Source organism: Aythya marila, assembly GCF_965140915.1.
Source record: "Aythya marila genome assembly, chromosome: 24".
In the NCBI taxonomy this organism is placed as follows: domain Eukaryota; kingdom Metazoa; phylum Chordata; class Aves; order Anseriformes; family Anatidae; genus Aythya; species Aythya marila.
The window spans coordinates 3,058,754-3,076,407 of NC_139065.1; the positions used below are offsets into that span (position 1 = coordinate 3,058,754).

The 17,654-nt window shown below is 45.3% G+C and overlaps 1 protein-coding gene across 1 annotated transcript in view; it reads right to left on the reverse strand.

Moving 5' to 3' along the window:
* Positions 1–2,175: 2,175 nt before the first annotated feature.
* IGFN1 (immunoglobulin like and fibronectin type III domain containing 1) overlaps positions 2,176–17,654 on the reverse strand; it is a 34,260-nt gene continuing 18,781 nt past the window's right edge. The window contains exons 13-25 of the mRNA XM_082778367.1: positions 13,393–17,265; positions 13,077–13,201; positions 12,138–12,279; positions 11,311–11,607; positions 10,397–10,696; positions 9,519–9,692; positions 8,781–8,909; positions 7,985–8,287; positions 7,157–7,245; positions 6,000–6,195; positions 5,199–5,498; positions 4,383–4,709; positions 2,176–3,064 (exon numbers count right to left, since the gene is read on the reverse strand). Coding sequence (XP_082634493.1) covers positions 3,051–3,064; positions 4,383–4,709; positions 5,199–5,498; positions 6,000–6,195; positions 7,157–7,245; positions 7,985–8,287; positions 8,781–8,909; positions 9,519–9,692; positions 10,397–10,696; positions 11,311–11,607; positions 12,138–12,279; positions 13,077–13,201; positions 13,393–17,265 — 6,269 coding nt within the window. The 3' untranslated portion in view covers positions 2,176–3,050. The remainder of the gene's footprint in view (positions 3,065–4,382; positions 4,710–5,198; positions 5,499–5,999; positions 6,196–7,156; positions 7,246–7,984; positions 8,288–8,780; positions 8,910–9,518; positions 9,693–10,396; positions 10,697–11,310; positions 11,608–12,137; positions 12,280–13,076; positions 13,202–13,392; positions 17,266–17,654) is intronic.

Consider the following 17,654-nt stretch of genomic DNA (forward strand, 5'->3'; position numbering starts at 1 on the left):
CCCAGACCTGCACGGGTGATGGATTGGGACTGGGAACGCAGCAGAAGTAAAGCAGCCCCTGTTGGGAGCATCGTCCCTGCCCACGGGCTGTCCCAGTACGCCAGGGGAGGAAGCTGCAGCCAGAGCAGATCCAAGACAGAGTCAGAAAGCAACGTGTCCAGCTCGTCCTCCATCCCACCCCATGTCCGCCCTTCCCCAGAGGGACCTGGTGGAGGAAGAGATCTGCTTCCTTTTATTTCTCTCCAACAAAAGAAGCAGAGGTGATCTGCAGAGCAGCTCCTCTGTACCTCCACACCCAGCAAGCCGTGCACACCCATCCTCAGCCTCCCGCTGCTCCCAGCATCACTGAGGCCATCCCACCCCTGGCTTTGACCCACTGTACCCCACCACAGAGCCACCCCCTCCTGCAAGCCACCCCTTTGGGTCCTCGCTCAGCCTCCCCAGGAGGGACACCACCCAAACCAGCATCCCCCAGCACAAAGCATCCTTCCCTGCCCAGGCTGGTGCACATGTTACAGGATGCTCTGTTCTGGGGCTGCCTCCTGCAGAAATGGGCAATGCTGTATGATCACTGCCAAATTCATCCCCGTCACAAAAGCCAGCTGTTCCCCCCAAAATTCCAGTGCAATTGCACGGATAGGACGCCCCGTGGCTGCAACACGCTGCGAGGTTGGGCTGGGGATGGCGAGCACCAGCTCTTTCACACCCTGCTTGCCAATTCATAGTGTACTCAACAGGGAATGGGAACCAGTAGAAAAGAGAGAAAAAATAGCTCTTACCTGAGATTGAGAAAAAGAAGAGAGGCACAGGAGACTGAAAGCAGCCTGAAGGAGTTAGACCTTGAGTTCTCCTACCTGGAACAGGACATGGAGCTGGACCTAGGTGAAACCCCAGCCCCTGTCCTGCTGCAGTGCACAATGCTGCCCATGGGGTACTGAGCACAGGGCTTGGTCCATGCAAACCAGACCACAGCCAGAGCTCCCCATTCTGCAGCCACGCTGCCAGAGCTGAGAGCATGGCACGAAGGGGACACAGCAGGGCATGCAAAAGGCTAGCCATGGCTGTGATCTCCCCGGCAGGCTGCCCCCAGGAGCTGCGACACAACACAGCAGCTGCCTCCTGAACTGCGTCTCCAGAACAGCACCTGGACTCCACGTAGGAGCAGAGGGGAAGACAGGCTCGGGAAGCAGATGTGGTGATGTTGATCAAAGCTATGAGAAACTACAGCAGGGCACCATCCTCAAGGATTTGGGGCTGAGACTGCCACGGCACCCTTGAACATACGGCTACTCCTGCTCTGATCTCATCATCCAGGAAGTCCAGCAATTTAAGAAGTGGTAAGACATGCCAATGGCAGCTCTTTTAACAGCCTTGTGGAGGATGGCAGGGCTCTGAAGCGTCTCAAGCTTCTGAAGAAGCTGGAATTGCTGGCCTGCAGACTCTGGAAAACCCTCTCTGCACAGTCCCTGGAGGGCTGTGCAGTCCTATAGCACCTCTCCCTGGAGATGGAGGGATGGGACTGGCTGTGCAGTCAGGGAGGAGCACGGATGGAGGCTGCCTCTCCCTGCCCAGCACGGCCATCCCCTGAGACAATCCAAGTCCCCTCCTGCAACAGCCAGCTCCAGGTGAGGGGTGTAGAAGTGGGCAGCTCTTGCTCCAAGTGCTGCCCAGAGTCAATCCATCCCCATCTTGCCCAGCCAGGAGGATGGGCTGTGAATCCCCTGCAGATAAAAAGACTCATCCTTCCAAAAGAGGATGTTCAAAGGCTTCATGTGGAAAGGCCTCAGAAAATAGCACTGAAAGGCACTGCTGATTTATCAACTGACCAGACTGTATCCTCCAAGTCACCGAAGACCACAGAAGTCAGCGTTCTTCTTGCTGCAATTCAGCCAGATGCACCAAACACACCTATGCAGAGGAAGACTCCTGCATGAGGGCTTGCTTTCTGCCCTAACAGGATCTTTCATCACATACTCGAGGCCATACCCCCCAGCAGTGCCTGCTCTTCCACTTTGGAAGTTAATTCCAGGGAAAGGAGGCACCACATTGCTGTAGTCCACTGACTCAAACCAGCTCACTCACCAGCTTCTCTTGCTGACTGCCCATGTTCATTCCCCTTACATGAGCATGCAGGGAACTGCCTGGGCTTCTACCAAAATAACCACTCACACGTGGTAGATTTTACTGAACTATAGTTTAATTTCATGGTTGTCATGTCTGTACAACATTGTACAAAATATAAACAAAAAGAACATTTACGGAGCAGCTACATTTCAAAGGTGACACTAACATGGTAGTTCAGCACTGCTGCATCCTTTTTTTATGGCACTTGCTACAATAGCTTTAAGTGCAGCATTGATCTGCTCAAACAAATGTAACGGGTTCTAGATTTCCATTCATTCTCATCAGTGCATTTTCACTGCCAGTAGCACTACCTTGTGTTAGCCTCATCTGAGAATTTCTCTTGCCTAGATAAAGCTAGTAGACAGATACTCCTCAACTCAGAGGTTAAGGGAAATAATATACATAGCTGCGACTGGTAGTAGAATACATGCACAACTGCTTCTACCAGAAGTAGGAAACCTGCTGAGAGTTAGGTGAAATCCAAAATGAGTGTTCTGGAATAGAAAGCCACAGGCCAAAAGGCCAGCTTTACAGAGATCTGCTGTCATGAAGTGTTCTTGCAGCAGCCTGACAGCAAGTGAGTGCTGTGGCAGAATGGTCTCTCACATCTGTTTCCCATCCAAAGTTTCATTTTGGCCAATTATATTTCCTCTCATCTTCTGTGTTCCTGAAGCTCTCATCTGTGTTTTAAGGGTGGTAGTGGAAAGCCACAACCATTATGAAAAGATGCAATTCTCTTAAAGCTTTTTTTCCCCCATTTTGACTACAATGCAGCATCAGGTTCAAAATGCAACTATTGGATCTGGAAAACACTCAGACTATAATGGACATCTGAAAATAAATATGTAGCCTTTGTACAAAGCCAGTTCTCAATGAAAACCTTCTCATTCACATAGGAGTGCAGAGGAGTTTTCAGGAAGTTCGTGCTACAGGGAGGAGTCTGAAAATAAGAGAAAGAGAGAAGTAGAGCAAAATTTTGTCACAGAAGACAACTTGAAAGGTATACTGAAAGGGAAACCTGAAAAATTACAGGGTCAAGAGGATCAATGTCTGAAAAAGCATTACAGGGATCTAATTAACCTGTTTCTCCATTCATATAGTTCTACTGAGGTGTCTTGAATTGCATTAAAATGAAAATATTTGACTTAAAGTAAAGGATGTTTCATAATGAACCGAGGAAAATGCTAGTGATATTTACCCATAAGTATATTCACCAGATGCTCATCCTCAGCCAGCTACACTCATTCTGCATTCATGCGAGAATCCTCAATGACCCTGTTCAACTTACATTTAACTGCTCTCTGTCTTCCTTTCTCATTGCCTTTGGCCTTCTTCCTTCCTGCTTCACCTAGCATGGCTATTGCACAAATCTTTTATCCTGCACTGCAGAGAAATCTAACCTAGATGTTATCATATGGTCTGGTTTGGACTGGGATAAAGTTAAGTTTCTTCACAGTGGCTGGTATGGTGACATGTTTGGGATTTAGGAGAAAAATAATGTTGCTAACACATCGATGTTGTTGTGAGCAGTGCTTACACTAAGTCAAGGACTGTCCAACTTCTCACATCACCTTGCCAGTGAGGAGTTTGGAGGTGCACAAGAAGCTGGGGTGACACAAAGCCAGAATACCTGATCCAAACTGGCCAAAGGGATGTTCCATACTATATGTTGTCATGCTCAGCAAGAAAACTGGGGGAGTTGGCTGGGGGAGCTGCTGCTGCTGCTGCTCAGGGACTGGCTGGGTATTGGCCAGCAGACTGGGAGCAATTGCATTGTGCATCACTTGTTTTGTATATTCTTTTATTATTACTATTATTATTTTAACCTTCTTTTTCTATCCAATTAAACTGTCTTTATTTCAACCTGTGAGTTTTACCTTTTTTCTGATTCTCTTCCCCATCCCACTGGTGAAGAGTGAACAAAAAAGCTGTGTGATGCTTCGCTGCCTGCTGGGTTTAACCACATCTTATTAAAGATGGGATATTTCTTTCTAAAAGTTTTTCTCAAGATCAAGCAAGGTCTCTGGGCTCATGTAGAAATCAAGAGTTTTTCATATCTGCCTTCTCACATCTGTTTCAAGTGATCACTTAGGTAAATTAAAAATTCTATAAAGCAGGACAAATGCACACAGTCTCATAGGAGATCGCTCCTGTCAGTAAATAAAGCTGTATGACTACCATTTTTAAGGCATCTTGACAGCAATGATATGTATCTTCAGAATACAGGAGGAAAGAAAAGAAGTATTAAAGATTGTTACCTTTAATAGCGAGGAAGGCTCTGCTGAACACACGGCCCAATTCATTGGCGGCTTCAACCATGTATTCTCCTTCATCAGCTTTTGAGACCCCTTGGATCACCAGGGAGCAGACACCAAAGTCATTTGTGCCAAAATAGGCAGGATCGCTGGAGAGGTCTCTACTGTCCTTATACCAAGTGATCTTTGGAGGTGGATGGCCTGCAACAGCACAGCTCATACGGCACTCACTCCCAGTAGTCACCACATGAGGCTTCAAAGGGACGAGGAATCTCGGGGGCTGGTTTTGATTAACTCCTCTGTATTTCTGTGGTCTGATATGAACTTCAGCTGGTAAAAAAAAAACACAAAGCAACATACAAACTCAGATACTGCTTCATGTTCAGATAGAAGTCAAAGAAATCAAAGGACTTAACACATGCCATTCTGCACTGCAAATAGCCAGAGACCCCAGACACCTGTGGACTGTAATCTGTGTTTCTTCTCAAATTGGTCAGAACTTAACCTCAAAGTCAGAAACTTGAGTTTCTGCAAAACTTACGCCTTAGATTTTGCTGGATACTAATTCTGTTACAAATTATCTGTTAATAAAGGCTGGAAGTAAAGGTTCTATCTGTTTGGCAACAATGTCTGTGCAAAAAGGGCGATCCTTCCCTGCCAAACTGGGATTTCTTAGGTTATTTTTATGCACTCTTATTTTGGGCAAATAAATACTAACAGGAGGAGAGATCTATTTCAATATAGTGTGTTAGAAACAATAACAGGAACAAAGCACAACAACATTGTTACACAGATAGCTATACGTAAAAGCTGTTTTACCCTTTGTTTTTTTAATTCTCCAAGGCTGCACAGTTTCAGATGGACCACTGGATCCCAACTCATTTTTTGCCACAACCCTAAAGTAGTAGTCCCGGCCTGGGATCACTTTGGTGTATGTGAATTTGTTGGTGTAGATCAGGTCACCCACCACGTGCCACACGCCCTTCTGTGATTCACGTTTCAGAACCGTATAGTAGAGATTGCTTTCCCATTTCTCAGATGCTGATGGCTCCCAGGTTACTGTCACTGCATTTGGCACATTCTCTTGCAGTAGAATAGGTCCAGGGTTTTGCGGGATATCTGTCAGATTAAGACAAGTAATATTAAAGATGTAGGGAAACTTCTGCTGCATTAGACCCACAGCCTCTTTATGGACAGAGGGAAGAGATGAGGGTTGGTACAGCTAAACCTTTTCACCTCTTAATGAGACAGCTTGAAGAGTTGTTCTAGCTATGAATTAAGGTTATACAGCCTGCTACTGACCAAGCTCAGACCATTAAAAAGTGCATGAGCCTCTCTCCTGTGGTTGACACTATTCATCTGCATGACCTTATCTGTTTAAGCAGTCACTCTGGTAGCCAGGTCTATTCCTAATCAGTAGATTAATCTGTTGGGCAGGCTGGGCCAAGTGATACCACATAGCGGACAGACTGCATCTTATGGAGAATTGTATTCATTCTCCTGGTGCCTGCATTGCTTAACCACATCAGAGCTCACTGTGCTGAACTCAGTTCACTACCGACTGTAAATCTGTACACACGCGTTTGTACTTATACATAAATACACATGCTAGTGACTTACCTGTAACTTGAACTTGGAAGCTGAATGTTTCTCTTTTCCCTGACCCATTCTTGAGCTCAATGGTGTAGGTGCCGCTGTCAGTCAGCTCAGCTGCTTTAATCAGCAGCTGGGAGGTACCATCTTTGGTGCTTATTGTAGCCCGGTTTGAAAGGAGAAGCCCATCCTTTAACCAGGTCACCTCTGGATCTGGAGATGCCTGTGAAGAATAGTACCAGTTACAGTCCACCTGCTTTGCCTCTAAATTATATCTTTACATCTACAGCTTCATTATTTTGTCCCAAATACTCAAATGTGTCGCATAGATGTGCAACATACACAAGTACCAGAGATGGATCTAAGAGCCCTGGATACAGAGCTGCTCAAGAGTTCCTCTGCAAGTTTTTCTTTCTATCTCCTGTAAGAACATCATTGTACTAAGGTGCTCAGGAATAGCTATATCGAACAAGGTGTGCTAGGGCAAAAACAGATGATATCAGTAGTTAACATTTTCTACTTTAAAAAATATCTGCTGTTTTTTAAAGGAAAGAAAAAGAAAAACATCCTCAAAGTGTTAATTTCTATTCTTCCATCTTTGGTCTCCATACTCCAAAGGAGCAGATGAGTTGGAGCAAGACCAGGAAATAAGCACACTTTGCCTTCATCAGCTTTTTCCTGAGAACCTAGGCTTAACCTGTGTTGTTCCAAGCTTATGTCAAAGTAGACAGGGCTTCTGTAAAAAGCCTATTTTTCAAGGAATAGGGCTTAATTCCTGCTGTTTAGTAAGACAGTCACAAGGATGTTGCTATAAAAGCTACCCCAATGCCTTTTGAGGGAGATGGAGAGAAATCGACTGATTTTTAAACTAGGTATGACGGATCAGTACTAGATTGAGATAATACTGAGGAAGTTGGAAGGACAGCATTACAAGTGCTTTATTTGCTGAGGTTACTGAGTAACCACAGTCTCATAAACCACTAAGACCAAGCGTGACAGCTGAATTCTTGTTGTCGTTTTCCTCATACAGAAAGTATACACAGCACAGGCAGGTTAAAGGATTTGCTGAGTGTCTTGTAAGCAAAATTTCACACCAAGAAAACAATAGCTCAATTTTCATGTCTACTACTGATATACAAAAAAAAAAAGAGATGGCAATTTCTGAATTACATTTGAAAACTTACCTCGAAAGGAATATTTACTCGGATAGTATTTCCTGCTTTTATAATCAGGAAATTTTTCACTGTATCATCTATTAAGAACCTGGGAGAAACTGGAAAAGACAGTGATTGCAACAAAACATTGTATGTTATGACACAGTCATTGGCTGACAAACTCATATGCATATGCTAGCCTTTCCAACAGGTAGTCTGCAGGCTGTTGATAAACTCAGTGGGGTACTATCGAAAAAAAGCTCCTTGATTCACTACCAAAGTTTCTTGCTAGCCATTACACCTTTCAAATGTTATTATTGTTTATTTAGCACTATGACTATATGAGAGGAAAGGATGTTAAACTACATTTACAACAGTGTTTGTATACGTGTGATATCTCAATCATGGATAAATTTGCTCTTTGATACACTTCAACCCATGACATGATGGATCTCTTGTCTAAAATAATAAACTGAAAACTCTACTTCTCAATTAAAAAATATACAAACAAACAAAAAATGTCAATGTAACATATGTGGCTTCTGTCTGGCGATCATCGCTTTGGCATAGCTCCATGGTGGGGTGTGGGGGACAAAATGTAAATCCATATAGAAATACAGTTTTGAGGGTTCTTGTATAGTAATAACAGGAGCTAAACACAGTCTATTACACAGTTTTACCTTTAGAATTTCTTGATGAGGTAACCAAATAACATTCTAGAAGGGCAATGTAGTACTTGTCCCTGTGCTACAGCCTAGGACTTTAAAGAAAATCATCACAGCCACCTACAGATCTTGCCTTCATCTTGTTACCTACAGAACAATCTTGCTCATGCTGAAAGAAGCCCACTAGACTTACCAACAGTGGAATCGGCTTCAATGAAAGCTTCAAGCTCTGCAGCTTCTCCTGGCCCACAGTCATTGAGGGCTCTCACACGTAAGAAGTATAGCTCCTTGTTTTGCAGGCCTTTAACTGTGTAAGTGGTCGCCTCTATAGGAAGAACATTGCATTTGGTCCAGTCGAGGTTGTTAGAAGACCGTATCTCCACATCGTAGCCTTTCACATCATTCCCATCTTTTGCTTCAGGTCTCTTCCATGTTAGGGTGACACTAGTGCTGTCAGTGCTGGTTACTGCGAGGTCCCTCACTTGACCTGGAGGTTCTGAAAAGATAAATTTTATTTACACTATTTTTCTAGTATTCCTGCTACACTTCTCCCCACCCACCCCCAGCTTTTCAGTCACTTCCTGAGATCCCCAATATTCTTGCAGTGCACTAGATAACCCTGTTACCTTGCCTCCGTTTTGTCCCAGTTCTTCAAACCTGGATATAGGTGCCTGCTCCAGTGAGCCATGCAGTACAGTCTGCAACAATCCTGAAATGGTCTGCAACCCATCCTGAATCTCTCTCCACACCACATAGCTCCTGCACAGGGCATCTGTCATATCTTAACTGAAACATCACACAGTAAACCCTTCCATTCCTCCCTCAGGAAGATAAAGGATTCTCAGCCGTGAAACATTCCCCAATTATTTGATCTTTGTCTTCATATACTTTTACAAAGTACTTACAAACATCGCCTGTGCAATGACATCCCCAGTCTACATTCAGCTTTACATATTCCCAAGCCAGAAGGATAGCAGCTGTTCACTTACTCATGGAATCTCGAGCAAAGACAGGCTGTGACGGTGCGCTGATATCTCCTACACCAGAAGCATTGACAGCTGCCACACAAAATTCATACTGCAGACCCTTCTTGAGATCGGTCATTTTCAGCTTCTTATCTGCAGAATGAAAACAAGCATGTTGGCTTGGGTGAGGAGTACCCCAACAAGAAGTGGCAAGACAACAATGTTCTACTTTACTGCATCCATGCAAACTACAGATTGCGTAATTCTGAGGAGCCACGTATGTGTCCACCGCTGTCTCCAGTTCCCTTGCCCTTCGCTATCCTAGTGTATACATACTACTGTGATGTGTTCATTGTATTCTCTTTCAAAACAAACAGACTCTGAGAGCTATTAAGTTACAGAAAGAATATCCACTGTTTTTCCTCATGATATAAACCTAAATTCTTCTGTATTACCAGGTAAGAGGTCCTAGTCTGCACCTGATGGATAATTGATAGCTATAGCCCAAATACATTTAGGAGCTTATTTATATCACTTGTGTTTCTTTACCTTCCCTGCATTTCTGAGTTCCTGCCTGCCTAGTTCTTAGCATGAGGATTAAGGACAGTAGTTCTGCACACAAAATTAAGACTTCAGTTCCAGAGATTGAAGAAGAGTTGGAAGGCAGCAACGCTGCAAAGCATGTTACCTTCTGAACCCAGCTGAACTTATGGCTTTTTTCAAGTCTTCCATCTTGTTCCAGGATTTAAGTAAGCTACCTACCTGCTATGGGCACACTGTTGACTGGCACCCAGGTCATGGTACCCTTCTTGCGTTTTTGAATGATGTATCCCACGATTCGGGAGCTGCCAGTTCTACGAGGTGTTTTCCAGGAGATTGTGATAGTGTCTTTGCTGACACTGATGATCTCAGGGGGTTCTGGGGCACCAGGTGTAGCTGGAAAGAGAACAGTGTTTCATTATTAGCAGATACACTTGCAAAATAAGGAAGTGTTCTGAGTTATTTCTTCTTCCAAGTTTCCCCAATGTATTTATATGGAAGTGCTTTGAAAACAATAGGGCATCCGTAACTTCTTTGGGCAACCAGTTCCAGTGCCTCACCACCCTCATAAGCACAGAACTTTTTCCTTACGTCTCATCTAAAATCCACCCTCTTTCGATTCAATACCACTACCTTTTGCCCTATAACTACATGACCTTGCAAAAAGTCTCTCCTTCCTTCCCACAAGCCCCCTTCAACCACTGAGAGTCTGCAACAAAGTCTCCCCAAAGTCCTCTCCTCCACGCCAAACAACCCCAGTTCTCCCAGCCTTTCTTCATAGTCGAGGTACTTCCTGCCCTCTGATCATTTTCATGGACCTCCTCTGGACCTGCTCTAACAGGTCCACATCTCTCTTGTGCTGGGGACCTCAGAGCTGGATGCAGTACTCCATCTCCCTTGATCTGCTGGCCATGCTTGTTATTTTTTTAATGAATCCCAGGCTACAACTGGCAAGCACAGATTTTTGTGAAGAGTTCACAGCCATGATTCAGGTTTAGATCTGTAGCAACATCCAAAATGCAGCGAGTTTCCATTCATGTCAGCTTTGATAATTTCCAGTAGGGTTGCAGAAAACAGTTACAAAAAAAGTTATTCCTTACCTTTACTGACAGCCTTTACTTCCTCTGATTCCAGTGCATCGCTGGTTCCCTCTGCATTCACAGCCCTCACCCTGAAGTAGTAGCTCATGTCTCGTTCCACTTTGTTGGTAGTGAAAGTAGTACAGCTCCTGGGGGTTTCTGCAAGAGCCACCCAGTCGCCCTTGCCTACCTCCTGCCTCTCAACAATATAGCTTTGCACTGGTTTGCCCCCATCATCCTTCGGGGGTTTCCACTGAATCGTGATGTCATTTGCAGAGCTTTCTAAAATTTTCAAGGGTCCTGCAGGTGGCTGTGGCTTGTCTGAAAAGATGAACACAAGCAGGTTAGCTCCAAATCCAAATGTACTCCTGGGTTTGGAGCAGACATTGTTTCTTGCTCACCAGCTGGGACATTCAGTTTCTGATGGTACTTATGACTAGTTGCAGAATGAGGGCCAAGCACCTGAACTGCCTCTTCAAACATCCACTCCTCTAACTTTTCATAAGGGTGTAGGAAGCTATGCACTTGCTCCATGGGCTGATTGTTCTCATACAAATTATACCAAGACAGCTCACTTATAAAGCACACCATCAGTTCTTTCAAAAGAGCAGAGACGTTTATGGTAAAATGGAATTTGGCCTTGATAATCTGATTATAGATTTGCCTGTTGCGTGTAGTCCTGTCTTCCACGATTTCCCAACATTCAAAAGTCAACTGATGAGGCTGTCCAACACCAAACAAGATTTGTGTCGTCTTGTATTAAAGGGGAGGAAACACGTCAACAACTTTTGCTTGTATCTTAATTTACTGGAAAATTACATAGCCTTGTTCATCTTGGAATAGCCAATAGTCCTAAATAAGATTGTGACCAGCGTTACTGGTTCCACTTCCTAAGCCTTACAATAAAAGACACTGTAGATGTTATGGGGTCTTACCTGTTACCTCAACCTTTAGGTCGATATCTAAGATGCCACTATCATTCTTCAGCCTGACTTTATAATCCCCACGGTCCTTTCTCTCAGTGTTGGAGATGGACAGCATAGTATAGGTGTCTGTTTTATCAAGACGAATCCTTGAGTCATCTGCTAGCTCCATTTTGTCCTTTAGCCATGTTGCTCTGACTGGCAGCCGGCCTTCAAAAGGGATCTTGATCTTTATGTTCTCCCCTGCCTTGGCCACAGTAGGCACACTTGTTAAGTTTTTCAGGAGAACTTTGTCAACCTGTGGAGGATCTAAGCAGATAATACAAGCTCATTAAAAAACGCAGTTCAAAGAGGATAAGGCCAACCTTGGAGGGGAGGGCTTCTCTACGTTCATTGTTGCTGTATATTTCAAACATATATTCCAAAATATATTTATTTGGTTCTTTGGGGACTTATCCAACCTGAAAAAGTGAAGTTCATGATGCTGCAAACTCATTGACCTTCACATTTATTCTTACACCCAGCACTTCACACACGTGCATGCAACTTTGCTACAGGATAATTTTCACAAAGTATTCATGATATCATACTGTCCTTTTCACTGTAGCAAGTTTTGCGTAGGCAACATATTACACATATAAGAATGAAGAATCCCTTTTGATAAAGTCATATGTGTGCACCCACAATCTTTGAGTTAGTAGTAGAAGCTAGTCATAAAGGCTCCCTAGTTAAATTTTTATGCACCAACCAGTAACAAAACATTCCCCATATTGATGGTTATTATAATAAAGTCTCAATAACCAGCTATAGGTCCTGAGGGAATGTATTGCATCACTCACCTTCAACAAAAATTGAAGCTTCAGTTTTTATATCTCCAGCTTCAAACCTGTATTTCCCAGCATGAATATCTTCCACTTTGCTAAAAATTAGTTTGTGGACTAGACCTTGCTTTTCAAATATGACTCCATCCATGCTTGTTAACTACAAGATAAAACACAGGGACCCATGCTTAATAAAAAATAAAAAGACAATCCAAACAGGCAGGATTTTGAAATGTAACTGAAATGATTTATGAATGTCGTGTGTTTAATTACAATAACATTCTGGGATTACTTATCTGGTAACTAATTCAACACCATATTCCCCACAGAGGCTTGAATCAAAGACCATTAAAGTAAATGGTAATTCTAATTTGACTTCTGATCTTAAAACGTTATCTCCAAACCTTCATTTTCTATTCTTAATGCTGACACTTTAGCCCAGGCTCAAGGATGACATCTTGGAAATCCCACAGTATCATATGGATCCCACAATTTGAACTAGTCTGTTATGATCTTTTGGGATATGGAATGTGACGTCTATACTTGATTTTAAGCACTAATTTGAAAGAGTACTTTCGGTGTTATACCTGCCTGAAGATCATTTGAAGATTTTTATTTTTTTTTTTGCATATTTTTCTCATGCACCAAAGTAAAGAAAAGGGATTCCATTTCAAGTAAAAGACCCATGTCATCTTCACCCATGGAAAAGAATGGAAAACACAAAGCCTCCTGCTGTCAGCAAGAATGGACATATCTTGCAGCAGGAATGCAAAGAAATTTCAGTCAGTTTCTGACAGAAGTTTAGCTTAAACAAGCTCCTGCAGAAGTCATCTAGGGCCATGCTGAGACCATAGTAACACCGGCAGAGGGAAAGATACCTCAACATGATACTTAAGACATAGAGCCAGAGAGCAGAGCACAGATAGCCAAAGAAAAAAGCAGCTACAGGACACTGACCTTTAATCCATCTTTAAACCAGGTTCCTGTCAAATCTTCTTTATTGACAGCACAAGACAGCTCAGCTGGTTCCCCTTTCTGGACTCGGACATCAATTAACTGCTTGTTGACATGACAGCGTGGTGCTAAGTGTCCAGAAAAGAAAATGTTGGAAAGATGCTAATTCTGTCCTACACTGACAGAGAGTAATATACACATCTTATACACCATCTTGTAGCCCTCCTTTGGGCACTCTAGTAGTAGAATCCAGCACTTGCTCTTGTTAGTATCGAAACGCACAGATCAGCAATACAGAAGTAATCAGTTAAACACATACCTCTCAGATCATCTAGGCGATAATGTCTTCTTTTCTCTGTACTTTCCGTATTCTTCAAGAAGTCATTTGTTTTAACATCAAGGCTGGGTAGCTGCTTTCTCTGGTTTATCGAGGAGGGTCCACCATAAAGGTTTGATGTCTGATCATAACCTGGTGAACCTTGACCGAAAACACCTGGCTTCCTCCCGTCACCCAATCTGTCATGAGATTTGCCCCCTGCCCCTCCAACGGCAGAATCTTTGCCATAACGGGAGCCTAACTGTCCTAAACCTCTGTCCTCACCCCTACCATCCCTTTGACCTGATTCTTTGTCATGGGGTGAGCCTTTGTGTCCTGGCCCTCTGAAATCACCGGCAGTTCCCTTTCCAGCTTCACCTCGTGCAGATTTGCCGGGACGTGAATCAAGCCCATATTCACCACCCATTCCAACCCCTCCCATTCCTTCCGTACCCCAGGCTGGATGTAACTCCTTCCCATCACCTCCCAACCTGCCAACACCACCCCCTCCAGCCCTGCCTCCAGCTGACCCCCCATCCTTTCCATATGCAGACCCAGCACCTACAATGGCAGAGCCACCAAAACCCCTTCCTTCTGAGGATAAGCCAGCTCCTCCTGCTCCACCTCCATATCCTTGAACACTGCTCAGCCCAGCACCCCGACCGTGGTGTGAACCCATTACTTCTTCACCTCCAAAAGGAGAACGAGCTACCCCTGCTGCAGCACCACTTGATAGACCATCTTTTCCATAGGAAGATCCAGCCCCTCTTGCACTAGTTATACTACCACCAGCCCCAGCTGGGAGACCATCCTTTCCATAGGGAGACCCTACACCACCAAAACCACCGGCACCAGCACCACCAACACCAGCCCCAGTTCCCATTCCCACTGGAAGGCCATCTTTTCCATATGGAGACCCAACACCTCCCAAACCACCTACACCAGCACCGCCAACACCAGCCCCAACCCCAGCTGGGAGACCATCCTTACCATAAGGAGAACCAACTCCCCCTGCACCAGCTAAACCTGAACCACCAACACCAGCCCCAGCTGGGAGACCATCCTTACCATAGGGAGACCCAACACCACCCAAACCAGCTGCACCAGCACCACCAACACCAGCCCCAGCTCCAGCTGGGAGACCATCCTTTCCATAGGCAGACCCAACACCTCCCAAACCACCTGCACCAGCACCACCAGCCCCAGCTCCAGCTGGGAGACCATCCTTACCATAGGGAGACCCAACACCACCCAAACCAGCTGCACCAGCACCACCAACACCAGCCCCAGCTCCAGCTGGGAGACCATCCTTTCCATAGGCAGACCCAACACCTCCCAAACCACCAGCACCAGCACCACCAACACCAGCCCCAGCTGGGAGACCATCCTTTCCATAGGGAGAACCAACACCACCCAAACCAGCTGCACCAGCACCATCAATACCAGCCCCAGCTGGGAGACCATCTTTTCCATAGGGAGATCCAACACCTCCCAAACCGCCTGCACCAGCACCACCCACTCCAGCTGGGAGACCATCCTTACCATAGGGAGACCCAACACCACCCAAACCAGCTGCACCAGCACCACCAACACCAGCCCCAGCTGGGAGACCATCCTTTCCATAGGGAACACCTATACCTGCTGCACCACCTGCACCAGCACCACCAACTCCAGCTGGGAGACCATCCTTTCCATAGGGAGAACCAACACCTCCCAAACCACCTGCACCAGCCCCACCAACACCAGCCCCAGTTCCCATTCCCACTGGAAGGCCATCTTTTCCATAAGGAGAGCCAATTCCTCCTGCACCACCTACACCAACCCCACCAACACCAGCCCCAGCTGGAAGACCATCCTTACCATAGGGAGAGCCATCACCACCTGCACCAGCACCACCAGCCCCAGGTCCCATTCCCACTGGAAGGCCATCTTTTCCATAGAGAGATCCAACACCTCCCAGACCACCTACGCCAGCACCACCGGCGATAGTCCCAGCTCCAGCTGGGAGACCATCCTTTCCATAGGGAGATCCAGCACCTCCAAAACCACCTACGCCAGCACCACCAACACCAGCCCCAGCCGGAAGACCATCTTTTCCATAGGGAGAACCAACTCCCCCTGCACCAGCTAAACCTGAACCACCAACAGCAGCCCCAGCTGGGAGACCATCCTTTCCATAGGGATATCCAGCACCACCAAGACCACCTACACCAGCTCCACCAACACCAGCCCCAGTTCCCATTCCCACTGGAAGGCCATCTTTTCCATAAGGAGAGCCAATTCCTCCTGCACCACCTATACCAAGCCCAGCTGGGAGACCATCCTTTTCGTAGGGAGATCCCACACCACCAAAGCCATCCACACCTGTACCACTGGCACCAGGTCCCATTCCAACTGGAAGGCCATCTTTACCATAAGGAGAGCCAATTCCTCCTGCACCAGCACCACCAACACCAGCCCCAGCTGGGAGACCATCCTTTCCATAGGGAGACCCAGCACCTCCCAAACCACCTGCACCAGCACCACCAACACCAGCCCCAGCTCCAGCTGGGAGACCATCCTTTCCATAGGGAGACCCCACACCACCAAAGCCATCTACACCTGTACCACCAATACCAGCCCCAGTTCCCATTCCCATTGGAAGGCCATCTTTTCCATAGGGAGAGCCAACACCTCCAAAACCACCTACACCAGCACCACCAGCCCCAGCTCCATCTGGGAGACCGTCCTTTTGATAGGGTGATCCCATTTGTCTTCCGGCTCCATCAGCTCTAACCCAATTTCCAGCTTCAGCCCCGGGTTCACCTGATTGTCCATGTTTACCATAGAACCCTCCCATTTTACCTGCAGTAGCATCGTCAACACCTGCCCCAACTGGTAGACCATCTGGACCATAGAGTACCCCCATTTCTCCTGCAGAACTTCCACCTGCACCAGTTCTAGCCCCATCTCCAGCTGGGAGACCACCTGGGCCATACAGCAAGCCAGATCTTCCTGCCTGACCTAGATGACCACCTGCATCAGCTGTTAAGCCATCCATTCCATATGGAGCCCCTGTTTCTCCTTCTCTTTTTATACTGGCTCCACTCACACCAGCCACAGTAGGCAGACCATCCTTGCTATAGGGGGATCTCATTCCTCCTGCAGTCTCAGTACCGGCAGCATTCTTACCAGATCTAGTCCTACCTAGCTTATCATCCTTACCATACAGGGAATGCTTGTCTCCCACTCTGGTTGAATCAGGATCAAGTCCATCTAACACAGAACTTCCATCAGTAGCACCTAATTTCTTGATACCACCAAAGCCAGCTCTAGAACTATTATCACCTACTTTATCATTTTTGCCATGCCAAGAATCCATACCTTCTGCATCATCCATGTCAACATCAACTGCATCCAACATGCCCTCATCCCTGCCATCCACAGAATACAATTCATCTGCTCCTCCTGTTCTATCACCAGTATTTGCTCTACCTGTCATAGAATCTTGGCTGTGTACAGGCCTTAAACCTTTTTTCCCTCCTAAAATTTTTAGTCTAATGTCACTATCATCATCTGTCATTGATTCTCCATCTCTCTCTGCTTCAGAAAACTGCCCGGGCCCCATTGTTCCATCTCTGTATGTTTTGCGTAGCCCCTCTTTTCCCAGAAATATACGTCCTTCATCAACATCAGCAGAGTAGCCTTGACTGCCTTCTTGGCCATTTCTGTACCAGTCATCTTTTTCTATGCCAGTATCCATAAAATGATCTTTATCACTAAGATGTTCTCTGCGTTTAGGTTTCTTAGCCCCATCTTTATCTGTCAATGTTTCTTTCCGCCAGCCAGATTTCTCTTTTTCACCTTCTTCATCCTGTCTCTTTTTTCCTTTGGGATCTGTATTGAAGATGCATTGTTTGATTGAAGAAAAAAATTACAGAAAAAGAGAAAAAACAACAGTCAATGTCATGTACTACATCAACAAAGAAAATTCATTAGCAAGTTATCATTTCTTTCTAAGACACAGAAACAGAACACATTTAAATGAACTTAAATTCAGTTAAAAACCTTTTTTTTTCATTGCTACACTAACACATAACTTTACATTTCTTAGTTAAGACAACAATTATTTTTAGCTGAAATATGTTTGTTTACAAACAACAAAAAAAATAAGAAAAAAACAAAAAAAGAAGAAATGGAAGATCAGGGCAAACCCAGCATGATAAATCCAATTTAGAGGGACTTAAGTGGTATCTGGGACTCTTTAGTTCCTTTTGCCTTCTCCC